General features: G+C 44.6%; 1 protein-coding gene across 2 annotated transcripts; it reads right to left on the reverse strand.

Annotated features, from left to right (window-relative positions):
* Nucleotides 1-2,227: 2,227 nt before the first annotated feature.
* On the reverse strand, nucleotides 2,228-12,917 carry LOC109503008. 2 transcript variants are annotated; one of them, XM_019839074.3, is made up of 3 exons: nucleotides 12,796-12,917; nucleotides 12,137-12,224; nucleotides 2,228-4,863 (listed from the first exon to the last, which is right to left on the reverse strand). In XM_019839074.3, exon 3 carries the CDS (start codon nucleotides 4,683-4,685, stop codon nucleotides 2,646-2,648), a length of 2,040 nt encoding a protein of 679 aa, XP_019694633.2. In that variant the 5' UTR covers nucleotides 4,686-4,863; nucleotides 12,137-12,224; nucleotides 12,796-12,917; the 3' UTR covers nucleotides 2,228-2,645. The 2 variants fall into 2 exon arrangements, with proteins under 2 accessions (XP_019694633.2, XP_019694635.2); XM_019839076.3 differs by having other exon boundaries at nucleotides 12,137-12,221; nucleotides 12,796-12,906.
* Between the last annotated feature and the right edge of the window lie 1,075 nt (nucleotides 12,918-13,992).

Below are 13,992 nucleotides of genomic sequence, written 5' to 3' on the forward strand. Positions count from 1 at the left end.
CACTGAGGAAGGTATTATAACCAGTCATGCAGGCCACACCCTAACGCCCTTGCAGAAACAGGAGGAGGAGAAGGGGAAGGCAGAGAGGTCAGGTGCCCCCAGGAAGACTGGAGGCAGATAAAAATCCAGAGGGCAGAGAAAGAGGTCTTCCGGTCCTAAAGCCTGTCATCTCAGACAGATGAGCAGACACAGTGTTTTGGGTTCCCCCCCCCCCCCGCCCCCACCGCCCGCCCCGCCCAACAAGTGGAATTAGACAGTCCGAGTCAGTCCAGAGAAGACAGGGAGCTTCCTGAAACAAAGGGAGTTTCGGCAGCTACTTGGGAATGTTCCTTAAAGTCCCATAGACTAATCACAGTTAGTTCCAATTATTATAACCATTATCCCAGAGAATGAATGAGGGAGAGGCCCCCACATCTATTAGGAGGAAGAACAGTGTGAGAGAGAGGGTCAGCATTCCCTTCATCAGGGATGGCCTGTTTCCTCCTATAACCTGGGTTCCATCCGGAGAGGAGATTGGACTCTACTCCCTTCCTGATTGTCTTCCTGCCACTCTAGGCAGCAGCACGGAGAGAATGGGTTTGAGCGGGTGAGTCTGTTTCTCATGTTTATGCTCATTGCTCCAGTCCATTCCTGTTTTATCATCATCTCTGGTATCACTAGGCATCAGGGTCCCAACCCGGTCCAAAAGTTGCCAGGGCTAAGTGAACTTTTCTGGTATTAACCTTTCTCTTTCTCCTTTTTTTTTTTTTAAAAAGTATTTATATTTAAATACCTGCATGGCAGCCTTTCTGGCCCCATGGTGATATGTGTGGACTTCGTCCGCCAATATGAATGTTGGGCATTGCAGCATAGCCATTCTGGACTGCAAATCTGCAATCTCCTTCTTTAGTCTTACTTCTTCCTGACACTCAGCCCTACTCCCTGTGGCACAGCGACAGGCTGTCAAGAAGCACCATCCCCCACGCTCCAGGAAAGCCACAGGGTCCTTACCAGCAACAGACTGGAGTGCCGCCGTAACCTGCGGAGGTTTAAATGATTTTAGTTTTGTTCCCCCATTGTTCACATAACCCTGCTCTCTCTAACCATTCTTTTGCTAGAGAACAAAACCGTGGGTCTTCCCAGCTGAGAATTTCCATGTGCCGGTTTGAGTTTCCTTGTGGAAACAGAAATGGCGTCTCGTGCATCCTGCCAACTTTGCCAATTTTGTTCTGAGTAAATGTAGTTCCTGATCGCTGCAGTTTCTGTTTCATAGAGGAAGGCTTTATTAATTAAAAGAAAGAGGGAATATAAGGAATTAAGTGATTATAGTAAACACAGAGAGGGAGAGAAGTAGAGAGACGAACAAAGAAGGGTTAATACTGTCGCAGGATTCTTTACCTCAAAACCTGGGGTTCATGTCTCCGCACTTCAAAGAATGAAGAGGTGGACACAGAAAAGAATGAGCAGCAGACAAAAGTGTATTAGAGTAGAAGATCTGAAAGTAAGAATAGTATTGATGGGGTTTTGGAGTGGTGGGGGATCAGAGCTGATGGCCAAGAAAGAATTCTTGAAGACATCTTTGGTGCACAAAAGGTGACTTTATTAAAGCATGGGGACAGGACCGGTGGGCAGAAAGAGCTGCATTAGGGTTGTGAAGAGTGACTGGTTTTATACTATGGAGTTGGGGGAGGTAAAGTCAAGAGGAAGTTTCTTAAAGGAATTTCCATATGCTAAAGACTCACAGATTACTGGAGGCCTAGCTATTGTCAAGCTAAGGTTGTTATTCCTGTCTAGCAAATCATTAACATTAAGACAGTAGGGAGTTCCTGGACATCAGGCTATTGATAAGATTGTCTTTTTCTTGTAATTGTACTAAGATATTTGTAAACTGATGGAGACTCTATCAGTTTAATCACTTGTTTTCTGTCCATTCCTTTGTTCTTGGGCAGCCAGGAGTGCCTGAGGAAGAGCACACATCCCACCTTGAGTGGGGGGTGTGCCAGCTTGGGCCTGGCCCTCAGCTTGCCTTGTGCTCACTCATCAGTGTGAAAGCTCTCTTTGCTGAGAGGGGGCATTCGAAGGTGAATACCTGAGACAATAGACAAGGGTCTTTGTTTTATAAAGTTCTGCTCGACCCGCTTTGTTCCTTCTCAAGTTCCAGCCTTACTGGCCAGATAACTCTAGGTGCTGGGTTGTCCGTTCCTGATTGGCTCCACTCCATTGTGTGAGGAGTCAGACTATGGTCACATTGTCCCTCATATGATGTAAGTTTTATGGTTTACTTATTTTAGTTAGGCATTTTGATGGTCAAATTCCTGAGAGGAACCTGAGGGGAGTAGGTGGTGTTTTACATTCTTAAGAGGAGCCCTATGCCTGGGAGGATTTGCTGTGGTCAGAGCTCCCAGCATTGTTCCAAAATATGTGTTTTTCCCACCCAGGGGCCTCAGGTTCTAACTTTTCCCTCTCTGCCTATTTTAACCTATCTTTTCCCTATCATATTCCCCCTCTGAACACGTGACTCCTAACTGCCATTAGGAACTGGGACGACGACCAATCTTAACTGCTTCCTGCTGAAGGGGGGCGATGACAGGGGAAGGGCAGTCAGGGCAGGTTCAGAGGTCAATCCAGATGTCTAAAATAATGGGAGGGTGTTTGGAACCTCTGGGCTAGCAAAATTTCTTGGATGTCTTATTTTTCTGGCGTATGCGACAGCATCTACAAATGACATATAAAAAGACTATCAGACCAACAAGCATCAATATTCCAAATGCAATGCCTCCCAGGGAAGAAGCCACACCATGGGAAAGAAAGATGCATTGTAGCCACCCAAAATATCTCTGGCATGTCTGGTCATATTGTTTTATGAATTTGTCAATAGTTTTTCCTCCCTCTTCCATATTTGTTTCGATCTCGTGATATTGTTGATTAGAATAATTAAGCACCCGAATTAGTTCATGGCCCTCAATCCTCAATTCCTCCTTTGGCCATCCAGTTTCCATAGGAACAACTCCATGAGGCATATTTAATTCTATTTCAAGGAAAGATTGATCTTTGATATCCAGATTACTGTAAGTCTTGTTACTCTTTTGTAAATGTATTCGACCAACTGTTCCAGTGTTGCACCATACTCCAGTATGATTTAGTACATGATACATATGCTCACAGGTAAAGCTCTCTGTGTCAGCTATTTCCCCTTGTTTACCTTCCCAGCAAAACTTCCCTCTACCCATGTACCAAATGCTATTGGTTATTGGGATAGAGACGAGGGGCCAGACCTGAGTGAAATCAGGGCTCCATGTTTGTTGAGGGCACAGCCAGATTTTATTTCTCTCTTCACAGTTTGAAAGAGATATGGCAGCCCAAGCTGACTCATTTGGCATTACAGCCCATCGACTCCCCACTGGCAAAATCCTTGTCTGATTTAATATAGTCCCTATGCCTGCAAGCTGAACTATTGGATATGAATTAGCATGGTCCATCCGGGGCACATGTGCCTTTAAAAAGCAACGCCTCAAGTTACAGCTCCCATTAATAATCTTCCATAACTTGGGGCTTCCATACATAGGCCATAATTTTTGAGTTTCCACTTCAGCATCCATTAGAGTAGGCCATCGTCTCATAGCCACCTCAGATTCCATCTGATTTAACATGGTGAGCAATCCTTTCTGGGTTAGAATACATGCCCTTTCCCAGGTTTGAGTTTGGAAATGTCTTTGTAGGGTTTCTCTGGTCTTACTTATCCACCTTACTATGGACTCCTTTTCTTTTAAAAGAACTTCCCATCCTTTACCTTCTTCTTGAAACAAAGTTCCTTCAACATGCCCTATTTTTGATAAGGAATCCTTTTCTAAATTGTGTTGTTCTTCATTGGCAGCAAATTCCGCCTGCCCCAATATACGTAATCCTGTTCCTAGCCCTCCTATAAGGTCTTTTTTCGTTATCTTTTTGTTTTCTGGCCAGTGTTGTTGTATCCACCATAGGTGTTGTTTCCGTTGTAAATCTAAGGAGTGGGAACAATTGGGATAGTAAGTATCAACCCAAAACCTCTGGGTGTCCCAAGTTAGACTTAACAAAATCCAGGAGACTCCCAGGTAGGCTGTGGTTTGGGTTTGCCACAAAGGTTCCCAAAGCCTTCCGGGTCTAACTGTGATGTTTTCCATAGGCACTTGGGTCCACCATTGGACCTTTAAGAATAATGTGTTATTAGCCTTCCAGCCGCATTGGCAGGGCAGGAGACTATGGGGACAAGCAGTACTATGGCATGTCACACATCCAGCCGCAATATCTCGGTCTTCATAACCTGGGACCTTTTTAATTTCTTTATCATCTATATCTATGGCAATACAATGTATCTTTTTATTTGAGTTATATAATTCCCTTCCAGTTTCATTATTGGGCAAAATTTCAGCCCAATATTTATGACTTTGGTTTAATTTTATAAATAAGTAACCTGAAAAAGGTTGGCCCTTAGGTAAATTAAGGGTATGGCTATTATCCCAATGCCAAATTGTAAAATTGCCATATTCCAAGTCATATTTTATAACACGGTCTCCCTCTGTAAAAGTTAGGTTAGCTGCCTCAACCAAAGGGGTCCCGTCGTTCAACCCTAATAGTGGTGGGGTCGGTGGAATACAAACAGGATGTGTTCCTGAACCCCATAGGCATATTATTATTATTTTCCAATATATTGCATTACTTATCTTCATTCTGTGGTGTCCTTTTTTTGAAGATCAATATAAGGCTTTCTCCTGCTTCACAAGTCTACTTGGGCTCTGTGTTGTCCTGTTCTGATGGAAGAAACCACAGCTTAACTCCAGAGTGAAGAATCCAGGATAGCAGTAGGAGTTGCCAAGATTACCATATGTGGCCCCTTCCACACTGGTTCTAGAGATGGGGACAAAGAAAGAAGGGTTTTCATGAATACTTGATTTCCTGGATTATATAGAGGAGACTGGTCATCCTGGAGTTGACATGCAGATAATTCCTGAAGAATCTGTTGGAATTTAGCCAAAGGAATTATATAGTTCATCAAATAAAATACTTCTTTATCGGCCAGCAAGTCATTAACAAGAAAAGGTCTTCCATAAAGAACTTCAAAAAGGCTTAGGCTTTTTTGTAGGGGTATTTCTAATCTGAAGCAAAGCAATAGGAAATAGAATATCCAGTTCTTAATTGTTTCTTGGGCCAGTTTTCTAAGATGCTTTCATTGGTCTTTTCTACCTTCCCCAAGAACTGTGGCCTCCAGGCACAGTGCAGATGATAATCGATACCCAGAGCCCTAGATACCCCCTCAGTTACCAAGGATTTAAGGAGGGACCATTATGGCTTTGAAGGGATCTAGGGAGTCCAAACAGGAATAATTTCATTTATTAGTGCCTGAACCACCTCTGAGGCTTTTTCAGTCCTGCAAGGAAAGGCTTTGACCCAATGTGTATGTGTGAAGGTATCTACCCATACCAAAAGATATTTATATCCTTGTGTTTTTGGCATATGTGTGAAATCTATTTGCCAATCCTCCCCGGGATCATTTCCAATTCTTAGAAACCCTATTGGAGCCTGCAGGAGAAAGGGGGTTATTTCTTTGGCAGATTTTGCAGGTTTAGTAATATATTCAATAGTCTTATCTAAATTCCTTCCTGTAGGGGCGCCTGGGTGGCGCAATGGTTAAGCGTCCGACTTCAGCCAGGTCACGATCTCGCGGTCCGTGAGTTCGAGCCCCGCGTCGGGCTCTGGGCTGATGGCTCAGAGCCTGGAGCCTGTTTCCGATTCTGTGTCTCCCTCTCTCTCTGCCCCTCGCCCGTTCATGCTCTGTCTCTCTCTGTGCCAAAAATAAATAAACATTGAAAAAAAAATTAAAAAAAATAAATTCCTTCCTGTAAAAACTTTTTGAGCCATTTGTAGGGTTTCATCCCTACCTAGATGGAAGGTATAGTGTAGAGTTTCTAAAACCTTCCACTGGTTGGTGGCCGGTAAATGAAGTCTGCCGTCATCTGCCTGTAACCACCCCGTAGGCTGGGGAGTGTAACCCTGTTCTGATGCCTGCTGTTTTCCTTCCGTCGAGTAGTGGGGCTTTTCTTGAGTTGTAGAACCATCCCAGACAAGGGAGGCAACAGTGGGGCTAACTTGAGATCTGGCTGCCAATTTTGCTGCGTCATCAGCCAGCGTGTTGTCCCCTGATAGCTCATCCATTCCTTTTTGGTGTCCTTTACAATGTATTACTGCTACCTCTAAGGGCTGGTGAACAGCCTATAAATGTCTGGTAATTTCCTGGTGATACTTGATAGGAGGCCCTGAAGCTGTTAAAAAATGTCTTTCCTTCCTTGACATACCAATGGCATGTAACACTAAGGAGGCATACTTAGAGTCAGTATAAATGTTAACTCTCTTATCTTTGCTCAACTCTAGGGCTGTAATAAGAGCAACTAAGTTGGCCAGCTGAGCACTCGTTTCTGATGGCAGGGCATCACTTACCAGAGTTTTATGAAGAGTCACCACTACATACCCAGCTTTTCTGGAGCCTTGCTCAACAAAAGAACTCCCATCTGTGTATAGGGTCCATTCTGGGTTTTCTATAGGAGTTTCCCTTCAATTCTCTTGGGCAGCATAAGTTTGGGGTATGATTTGTTGTATTAGCTCCATACCTTCCTCTGGCAGGAAGGCTGCTGGGTTCAGAGAGGAGCAGGTCTTTATATGCACAGCAGGCCCCTCCAGCAGGAGTGCCTGATACCATAGAAGGCAGCTATCTATGAGCTGATGGCTGCTGTCCACCTATTATCCATCCCTGGATATTATGTGGGGCATAGACGGTAAGGTCTTGCCCAAGGGTTAGTTTTGTAGTTTCAGGAATTAAGAGGACAACAGCCACGGCGGCTCTGAGACATACAGACCAGCCACAAGCTACCAGATCAAGTTCTTTGCTAAGACACCCCACTGGTTGCTGTACTGGGCCTCCTTTCTGGGTCAAAATGCCCAAGGTTACCCCCTTTCTCTCTGTAACATATAAATTATAAGAATTTCCAATGGGAAGGTTCAAGGTTGGGGGTGCCCAACAAAGCCAGCTTAAGTTTTCTAACTAAAAGCTTGTTTTGACTCACCTATACCAGCAAGTGAATATTTGCTGCCTGTGTGCTCTTGATTAGTTGGTAAGGAGTGAGCTATCTCTCCATATCCTGATATCCGTAAGTGGTAATAACCGGTAATACTTAAAACCCTCTCAGTTGTCTAAGAGTTTTCAGAAGGGAGTATGAGACAATAGACTGAATTCTGTCTTAACCTAGTCTTCTCGTGCTTTCCAAAAGGATTAATCCTAGATATTTAACAGAGGTCTCATACAGTTGGGGCTTTTGTTGGGAGACTTTATAGCCTCTTTCTGCTAGAAAATTTAAGAGGGCCTTGGTACCGGCCTGTGTACTTGATTCAGAAAGGGCACAAAGCAAGAGATCATTCACATATTGCAGCGAAGTGCAATAATCAGATGAAAATTCCAAAAGATCACATGTTAAGGCCTGTCCAAATAGACGTGGACTACTTAGAAAGCCCTGAGGCAACACTGTCCAAGTTAATCGTGAAGCCGGATTGATAGGATCCTCGAAGGCAAACAAGAATTGAGAATCAGGTTGTATTGGACTACAGAAGAAAGCATCTTTTAAATCTAAGACTGTAAACCATTTCATAGCTGGTGGAATCTGGGCCAACAAGGTATAGGGGTTTGGAACTATGCAGACGGGGGGCTGATGGGGACCACTGCTTCATTGATGAAGGGTAGATCTTGCATTAGCCTCCATTCCCCATTAGGCTGTTCCCAATATTGGAGTATTACAGGGGCTGTCACATTTCTTTAAAAGTCTCTGTTTGTTTAGGGTTTCTATAATTTTTATTAGCCCCCTTTCAGCATATGTTTGAGAGGGTACTGCTTCCGGCATGGAAAAGAAGTGGGATCCTTAAGGTGTGTTTGGACAGGTATTGTGGTTAAGGCTTGGCCTGCTTCTCCTTGTATAGCCCATACTCATGAGTCAGTATCAACTTCCATCAGCTGTTTATCTCGCCTGGATCCAGTAGCAGTATAGTCCCTAATTCAGTCATAATGTCCCTTCCTAGCAAGGGAGGGGGCTCTCTGGCATTATCAAAAAAGAATGTGAAAAAATCAAGTCTCCCCAGAGTGGCTAAAATGAACAGCTCAGGAGACTACAGATGCTGGCGAGGATGTGGAGAAACGGGAACCCTCTTGCAGTGTTGGTGGGAATGCAAACTGGTGTAGCTGCTCTGGAAAACAATGTGGAGGTTCCTCAAAAAACTAAAAATAGAGCTACCCTATGACCCAGCAATAGCACTACTAGGAATTTGCCCGAGGGATACGGGAATGCTGATGCACAGGGGCACATGTACCCCAATGTTTATAGCAGCACTTTCAACAATAGCCAAATTATGGAAAGAGCCTAAATGTCCATCAACTGACGAATGGATAAAGATGTGGTTCATATACACAATGGAATACTACTTGGCAATGAGAAAGAATGAAATCATGCCATTTGTAGCAACGTGGATGGAACTGGAGAGTGTTATGCTAAGTGAAATAAGTCAGTCAGGGAAGGAAGGACAGATATCATATGTTTTCACTCATATGTGGATCTAGAGATACTTAACAGAAGCCCATGTGGAAGGGAAGGGGAAAAAATAGTTACAACAGAGAGGGAGGGAGGCAAACCACAGGAGACTCTTAAATACAGAGAACAAACTGAGGGTGGATGGGGCGTGGGGGAGAGGGGAAAGTGGGTGATGGGCATTAAGGAGGGCACTTGTTGGGATGAGCACTGGGTGTTGACGTAAGTCAATTTGACAATAAATTATATTAAAAAAATCAAGTCTCCCCGTATGCACCCCAGTGGCTGAGAGAAAAATTTAGTCATAAGGTTTCCAGAGACATCTCTAATCATTACACTATGTTTGGATAGTTGGCCGGTTTTGGAAAGAAGGACAGAAAAGGTGGCTCCAGTGTCAAGAAAGAAATCAACCGGTTTCCCTTCTTTTTCCAGAGTTATCCAAGGCTCTGGGTTTCTGATAGGTAGCTGGTTTGGGGGAGCCACCCTAAAGAGCCCCCACTCCCTCAGTGCCTTTCAGGGACATTGGTTATCTGAGCCCTCACAGATCGAGGTCCCTGGGGGCATTCAGATCTCCAGTGATTGTCTCCATACAAGGGGCAGAGCTGACAGGGATTCAACTTCGGTTGTCCAGAGCCCTGAACGGCCACATAAATGGCACTTGGTGCCAGGATCTTGGGAAGTCTGGTCTGACATAGTACCTAAGGCTGCAACTAAGGCCTCAGATTTTTTCTTAAGCCTCCTTTCCTGTTCCATATTCTCCTCTTGATCTTGGTTGTAATATATCCAATTGGCAGTTCTTAAGAGTTCCTCCAGGGTCCCTTCTGGGCCAACAGCCAATTTTTGCAGCTTCCTTCAAATATCGGGGACTGATTGAGTGACAAATTTGTCCTTTAGAATCATCTCAGCCTCAGAGGTATTAGGGGAGATAGCCATCTATTTAATGAGAGCTTTTCTTAACCTTTCCAGGGAGGCCACCAGGTTTTAATCCTGTGTAAAATAGTGGCTAATTTAGGGTAATTTAAGGGGTTACCCTTTGTTCTTTTTAATCCTTCCCAAATGCAGGCTTAGAAATGGCAGTGACACAATTCCCCAATGGGATTATCATAGTCCCAATTAGGATCTTGGGATGGGACTGCCTGAACTCCAGTAGGGGACTGGAAGTTCCCTGTATAGGACCTCCAGTCCCATGATAATTAATGAGTTGCTCATCCCCATATCTCTCAGCTGCTGCCAGAAACCCATGTTTCTCTCTTTCATTATGAGTCTGATTCCACAGAAGCATTATATCTTTCCAGGTTTATTCAGAAACATACATAATATTCTGAAAAGCCTCTATATACTTACCTGGATCATCAGAAAACTTATGTAGTATCCCCTTTTATCTGTCTTAAATTTTGTAATGAAAAAGGTACTTGTATCTTATCATAGTGGTGCCTCCCTGAGTCACCTTCTGAGGATGACCTTCTGAGGATGACCTTCTGAGGGTCTCCTTCTGGCACTCCAGCTTCTTGTAGAGGAAACATGCCTGTTACATTACGGGGACTGCCTGGGTAAAGTGGGCAGCAGGGAGCAGAAGTGCATGTTTTTAAGTCTGGATATATAGATCGAGGACCTGGGAAGGAGGAGGTGGGGGTGGAAGGCTTCCCTTCCTCCATCTCTAGGTCTGCTTTGGGTACTGGCAAGGTGCCCTTGATTATTTCCCCTCCTGATTGCTGGACTTTGGAAAGCGTTGCCACTAAGTCAGGATTAACCTTACATTGCTTGCACATATCTCTATTTTTTCTTAAGGCGCAAAAACACTGAACATAGGAGAATTCTCCCTATTTCCCCTCACGTTTGCACAACAAGTCCAATTGTAAGATAGTATTATATTGATATTTCCCTCCGGCGGCCAGGTTTCCACCTCCAATTTGTATTGGGGCCGAGCCCCAGTGCAAAAGAAGATGAGTCGCTTTTTCTTCAGGATTTGTGGATCAAAATCATTCTAATTTTTCAGAATGCATCCCAAAGGAGTATTGACCTTGGTTGGAGAATTACCCATCTATAGGAAAAAGAGGAAAAGGCATCCCTTATGTCAGTTTCCTACAGCTGGCCAGGAGAAACCTCATCTCCTGACCCCAATTGGCCAAGAGAAACCTCATCTCCTGGCCCTGCATTTTGGCTGGCTATGCGACTGGCAGCCAAAAGTCCTGTCAGTCTCACAAGGTGCTGGGATTGGTTGCTCTCACTCAGGTTTGACCCGACCTCTGAGAGCTGACCTTGTCTTCCCCACTTTCTCCTACCCCTCTGTTTCTGGCCTGTGGGACTTTGGGGGTATCGACTGAGACCAAGTAAGACCCCCCTGGTTGTAAAAGGTAGCACTAATTTTATTTTGGCCCAATGGTAATTTACGTTTTGATCATAATTAAACTGTTCCTCTTTATATTTCAAAAGGCTGGTGAAAACTATTTTTTGTAAGGATAAAATCAGCCATTGAGGGGAGCTAGAAGAGCCAAAGTTGGGGGCTAGTCTCCTGCCTTTTTCAGCAATGCCCACATAAATATGTTCCAGCCATGTGGGTATCCATTTTAAAGTATCTAGGTTGAGGGCATCTGGGTAGCTCAGTCGGTTAAGCACCTGACTCTTGATTTCAGCTCAGGTCATGATCTCACAGTTTGTGACTTTAAGCCCCACATCGGGCTCCATGTTGACAGTGCAGAGCCTCTTGGGATTCTCTCTCTCCCCCTTTCTCTCTCTGCCCCTCCCCCACACACTTTCTTTCTCTGACTAAATAAATAAAAAAGTTAAAAAAAATATCTAGATTGGTACAAGTCACATACACTGGGCTAAGTGTAGAACAATGGCTCCCGTGTACCCAGTAAAAGCCCTTCAGATGCCATAGTCCTCTGTCCTTCATATGGCACAGACACCCATTCCTCCACCTGGCAGAAACAACACAAATGTGGAGCATCTGGAGGTCAGCAGCGAGGACATCACTGTTGTTTTCCTAGGCTTTGGATCAAAGGAGGGGCAATTTCAACCAGGGCTTGAGCAAAACAACTCAAAAGGGAGTGCTCTCCTGCCCTTTTGGTTAAAATCACAGTTCTTCCCATTTTTCTTTTCCAAGACCATGAAGAACAAGAAGGGGTACTGTATATTCTCTTCTATATTTCCATCAAACACACAGTGAATCCAGCATCCCGCAATTGATGCTAAAACACAAATTAGAGCCAGGAAGAGGAGAATTCCTCCGATTACCCAAATGGGTGGTCAGGGATCAGGTTCTGCCGACAGCCTTCAGGCGTCCATCGGAGAGTAGACTTGGTCAGGACCCTTCAGTTGCTGTTTGGCCTCCCCTGAGTCTGTGCATCTAGGGGTCATTCTTGAAAGAAATAACCATACGTTCCCAACTATGCTGGGTGATCAGCTGGGAGGAGACCCAAGGAGCCTGTCACCTGAGATTTGAGAATGGTAGCCATACTATTTGCTTTTATCTGGCTGACAGGTGCCCATTGTTTGGTTTGAGAGTTGTATTTAGGATAGAAAGAAAAGAGGGGGTGCGGCTGTTCTCTACTTACAGTTAGAAGACGTTGATATCCCAGATGAGCCCCCAAAGTAATGTTGCAGGATTCTTTACCTCAATACCCAGGGTTCGTTGTCTCACTGCTTTGAAGAATGAAGAGGTGGGCACAGAATGAGCAGCAGGCAAAAGTTTAGTAGAATATAAGTTTAGAAAGTAAGAACAGTATGAAAGCTCTCTTTGCAGAGAGGGGGCATTGAAGGTGAATGCCCGAGACAATAGGCAAGGGTCTTTGTTTTAGAAGGTTCTGGTCAGCCCCCTTCCCTTCCTGCTCTTCCTTCTCAGGTCCTACTCTTACTGGCTTGATCACTCCAGGGGCTGGGTTGTCCATTCCTGATAGGCTGGACTCCATTGCGTGAGGATCCTGACTAAGGTCATACTGTGCCTTGTATAACGTAAATTTTTATTGTTTACTTATTTTAGTTAGGTATTTTGATTGTCAAATTCCTGAGGGGAACCTAGAGGGAGTAGGTGGTGTCTGTTACATTCTTAAGAGGAACCTTATGTCTGAGGGGTGGTTTGCTGTGATCAGAGCTCCCAGCATTGTTCCAAAATATGTGTTTTTCCCCACCCAGGGACCTTGGGTTCTAACCTTTCCCTCTCTGCCTATTTAAACCTTTCTTTCCTCTATCATAATACATCAAATCGGGTACTCACAAACATCCAGCCTCCTAGCTGGGGAAGCTCCGCGGTGAAGAGCCTGGTTGGAGTCCCGATTGAGGCTCCTGGGTGAAGCATCCTCCCCTCAGGTGAGGCTTCCAACTAACTATACCCGCCAGGGCAATATATACACTACCCATGTGTGATCTATGGTTAGTCATTAAGTTTGCCCCAGTGCAGTCTTGAGCAAGCTGGTTGTTTCTCTGTTTCTCTTATTATATTGCACAATCTTAGGAGCCTGGGTGTCTGCATATTTCTCTTCTCTCCCTGATCCACTCCAGGGGCCAGCCTGGTCTGGCTCAAGGAGGGGAGGCAAATTATTCCCTCTTGGCATCAGGAACAGAAGGGCCAATTCTGATCTCGAGGCCAGATGTGAAGCACAAGCCAAGTAAGCACCACCCTGCCCCATGATTGTGTGCGTGCAGCTCTGGGCAGAAATGCATGACAAGTCACACAGACAAGTTCTACACAGAACACTATCCCAGAGGATTGTTACATACTAAATGAGGCATTGCCCAGAAGATGCTACGCATGTAGGAGGTGATTGAGAGAGGTGGTCCTCTCCTTTCACGGCATGCTCTGGATGCTCATTGGATAGTCCCCTTTCATAGCTCCTTCTTAATTATCCAAAATGATTTAATTCTGATATGCTCTGGAGGCCAAATTCCTTCTTCCCAGGACACTTTAGTCTTTTCCCTTAAGGCCTTCAACTAATTGGATAAGGCCCACCACATAATGGAAAATTACCTGCTTTACTCAAAGTTTACTGAATTAAATGTTATTCACATATACCAAATACCTTCACAACAACAACTAGAATAGAATTTTACCATGGTACCATGGTCTAGCCAAGTTAACACATAAAATTAATCATCACAGTGAGCTAATATTTATCATGTAAGGACTTCTCTCCTTCATAGAGTCCATGATAATCGTCTTCCTCCAACTCTCCTCAGTCATATACCTATTCTGTGTTGGCATTACCAGTGAGAGGCTTTGGCCTCTTAGCCAGGGAAAGGAGTGGGGGGTTAGGAGATAGGATTGGATACTCTTAGTTCCTAGTCCCCTGCCACAAAATCCTTGCCCCTTGTCAGGCATTCTAGTCTGGATAAGGGGCCTTGACTGGGCTTTGGAGGAGTGCAGAAGGGATGGGACTGGACTTAGCAGCCTTCCTGGTATGGATGGGAGTGATGT

This window comes from Felis catus, chromosome A1, assembly GCF_018350175.1.
Source record: "Felis catus isolate Fca126 chromosome A1, F.catus_Fca126_mat1.0, whole genome shotgun sequence".
NCBI classification, from domain to species: domain Eukaryota; kingdom Metazoa; phylum Chordata; class Mammalia; order Carnivora; family Felidae; genus Felis; species Felis catus.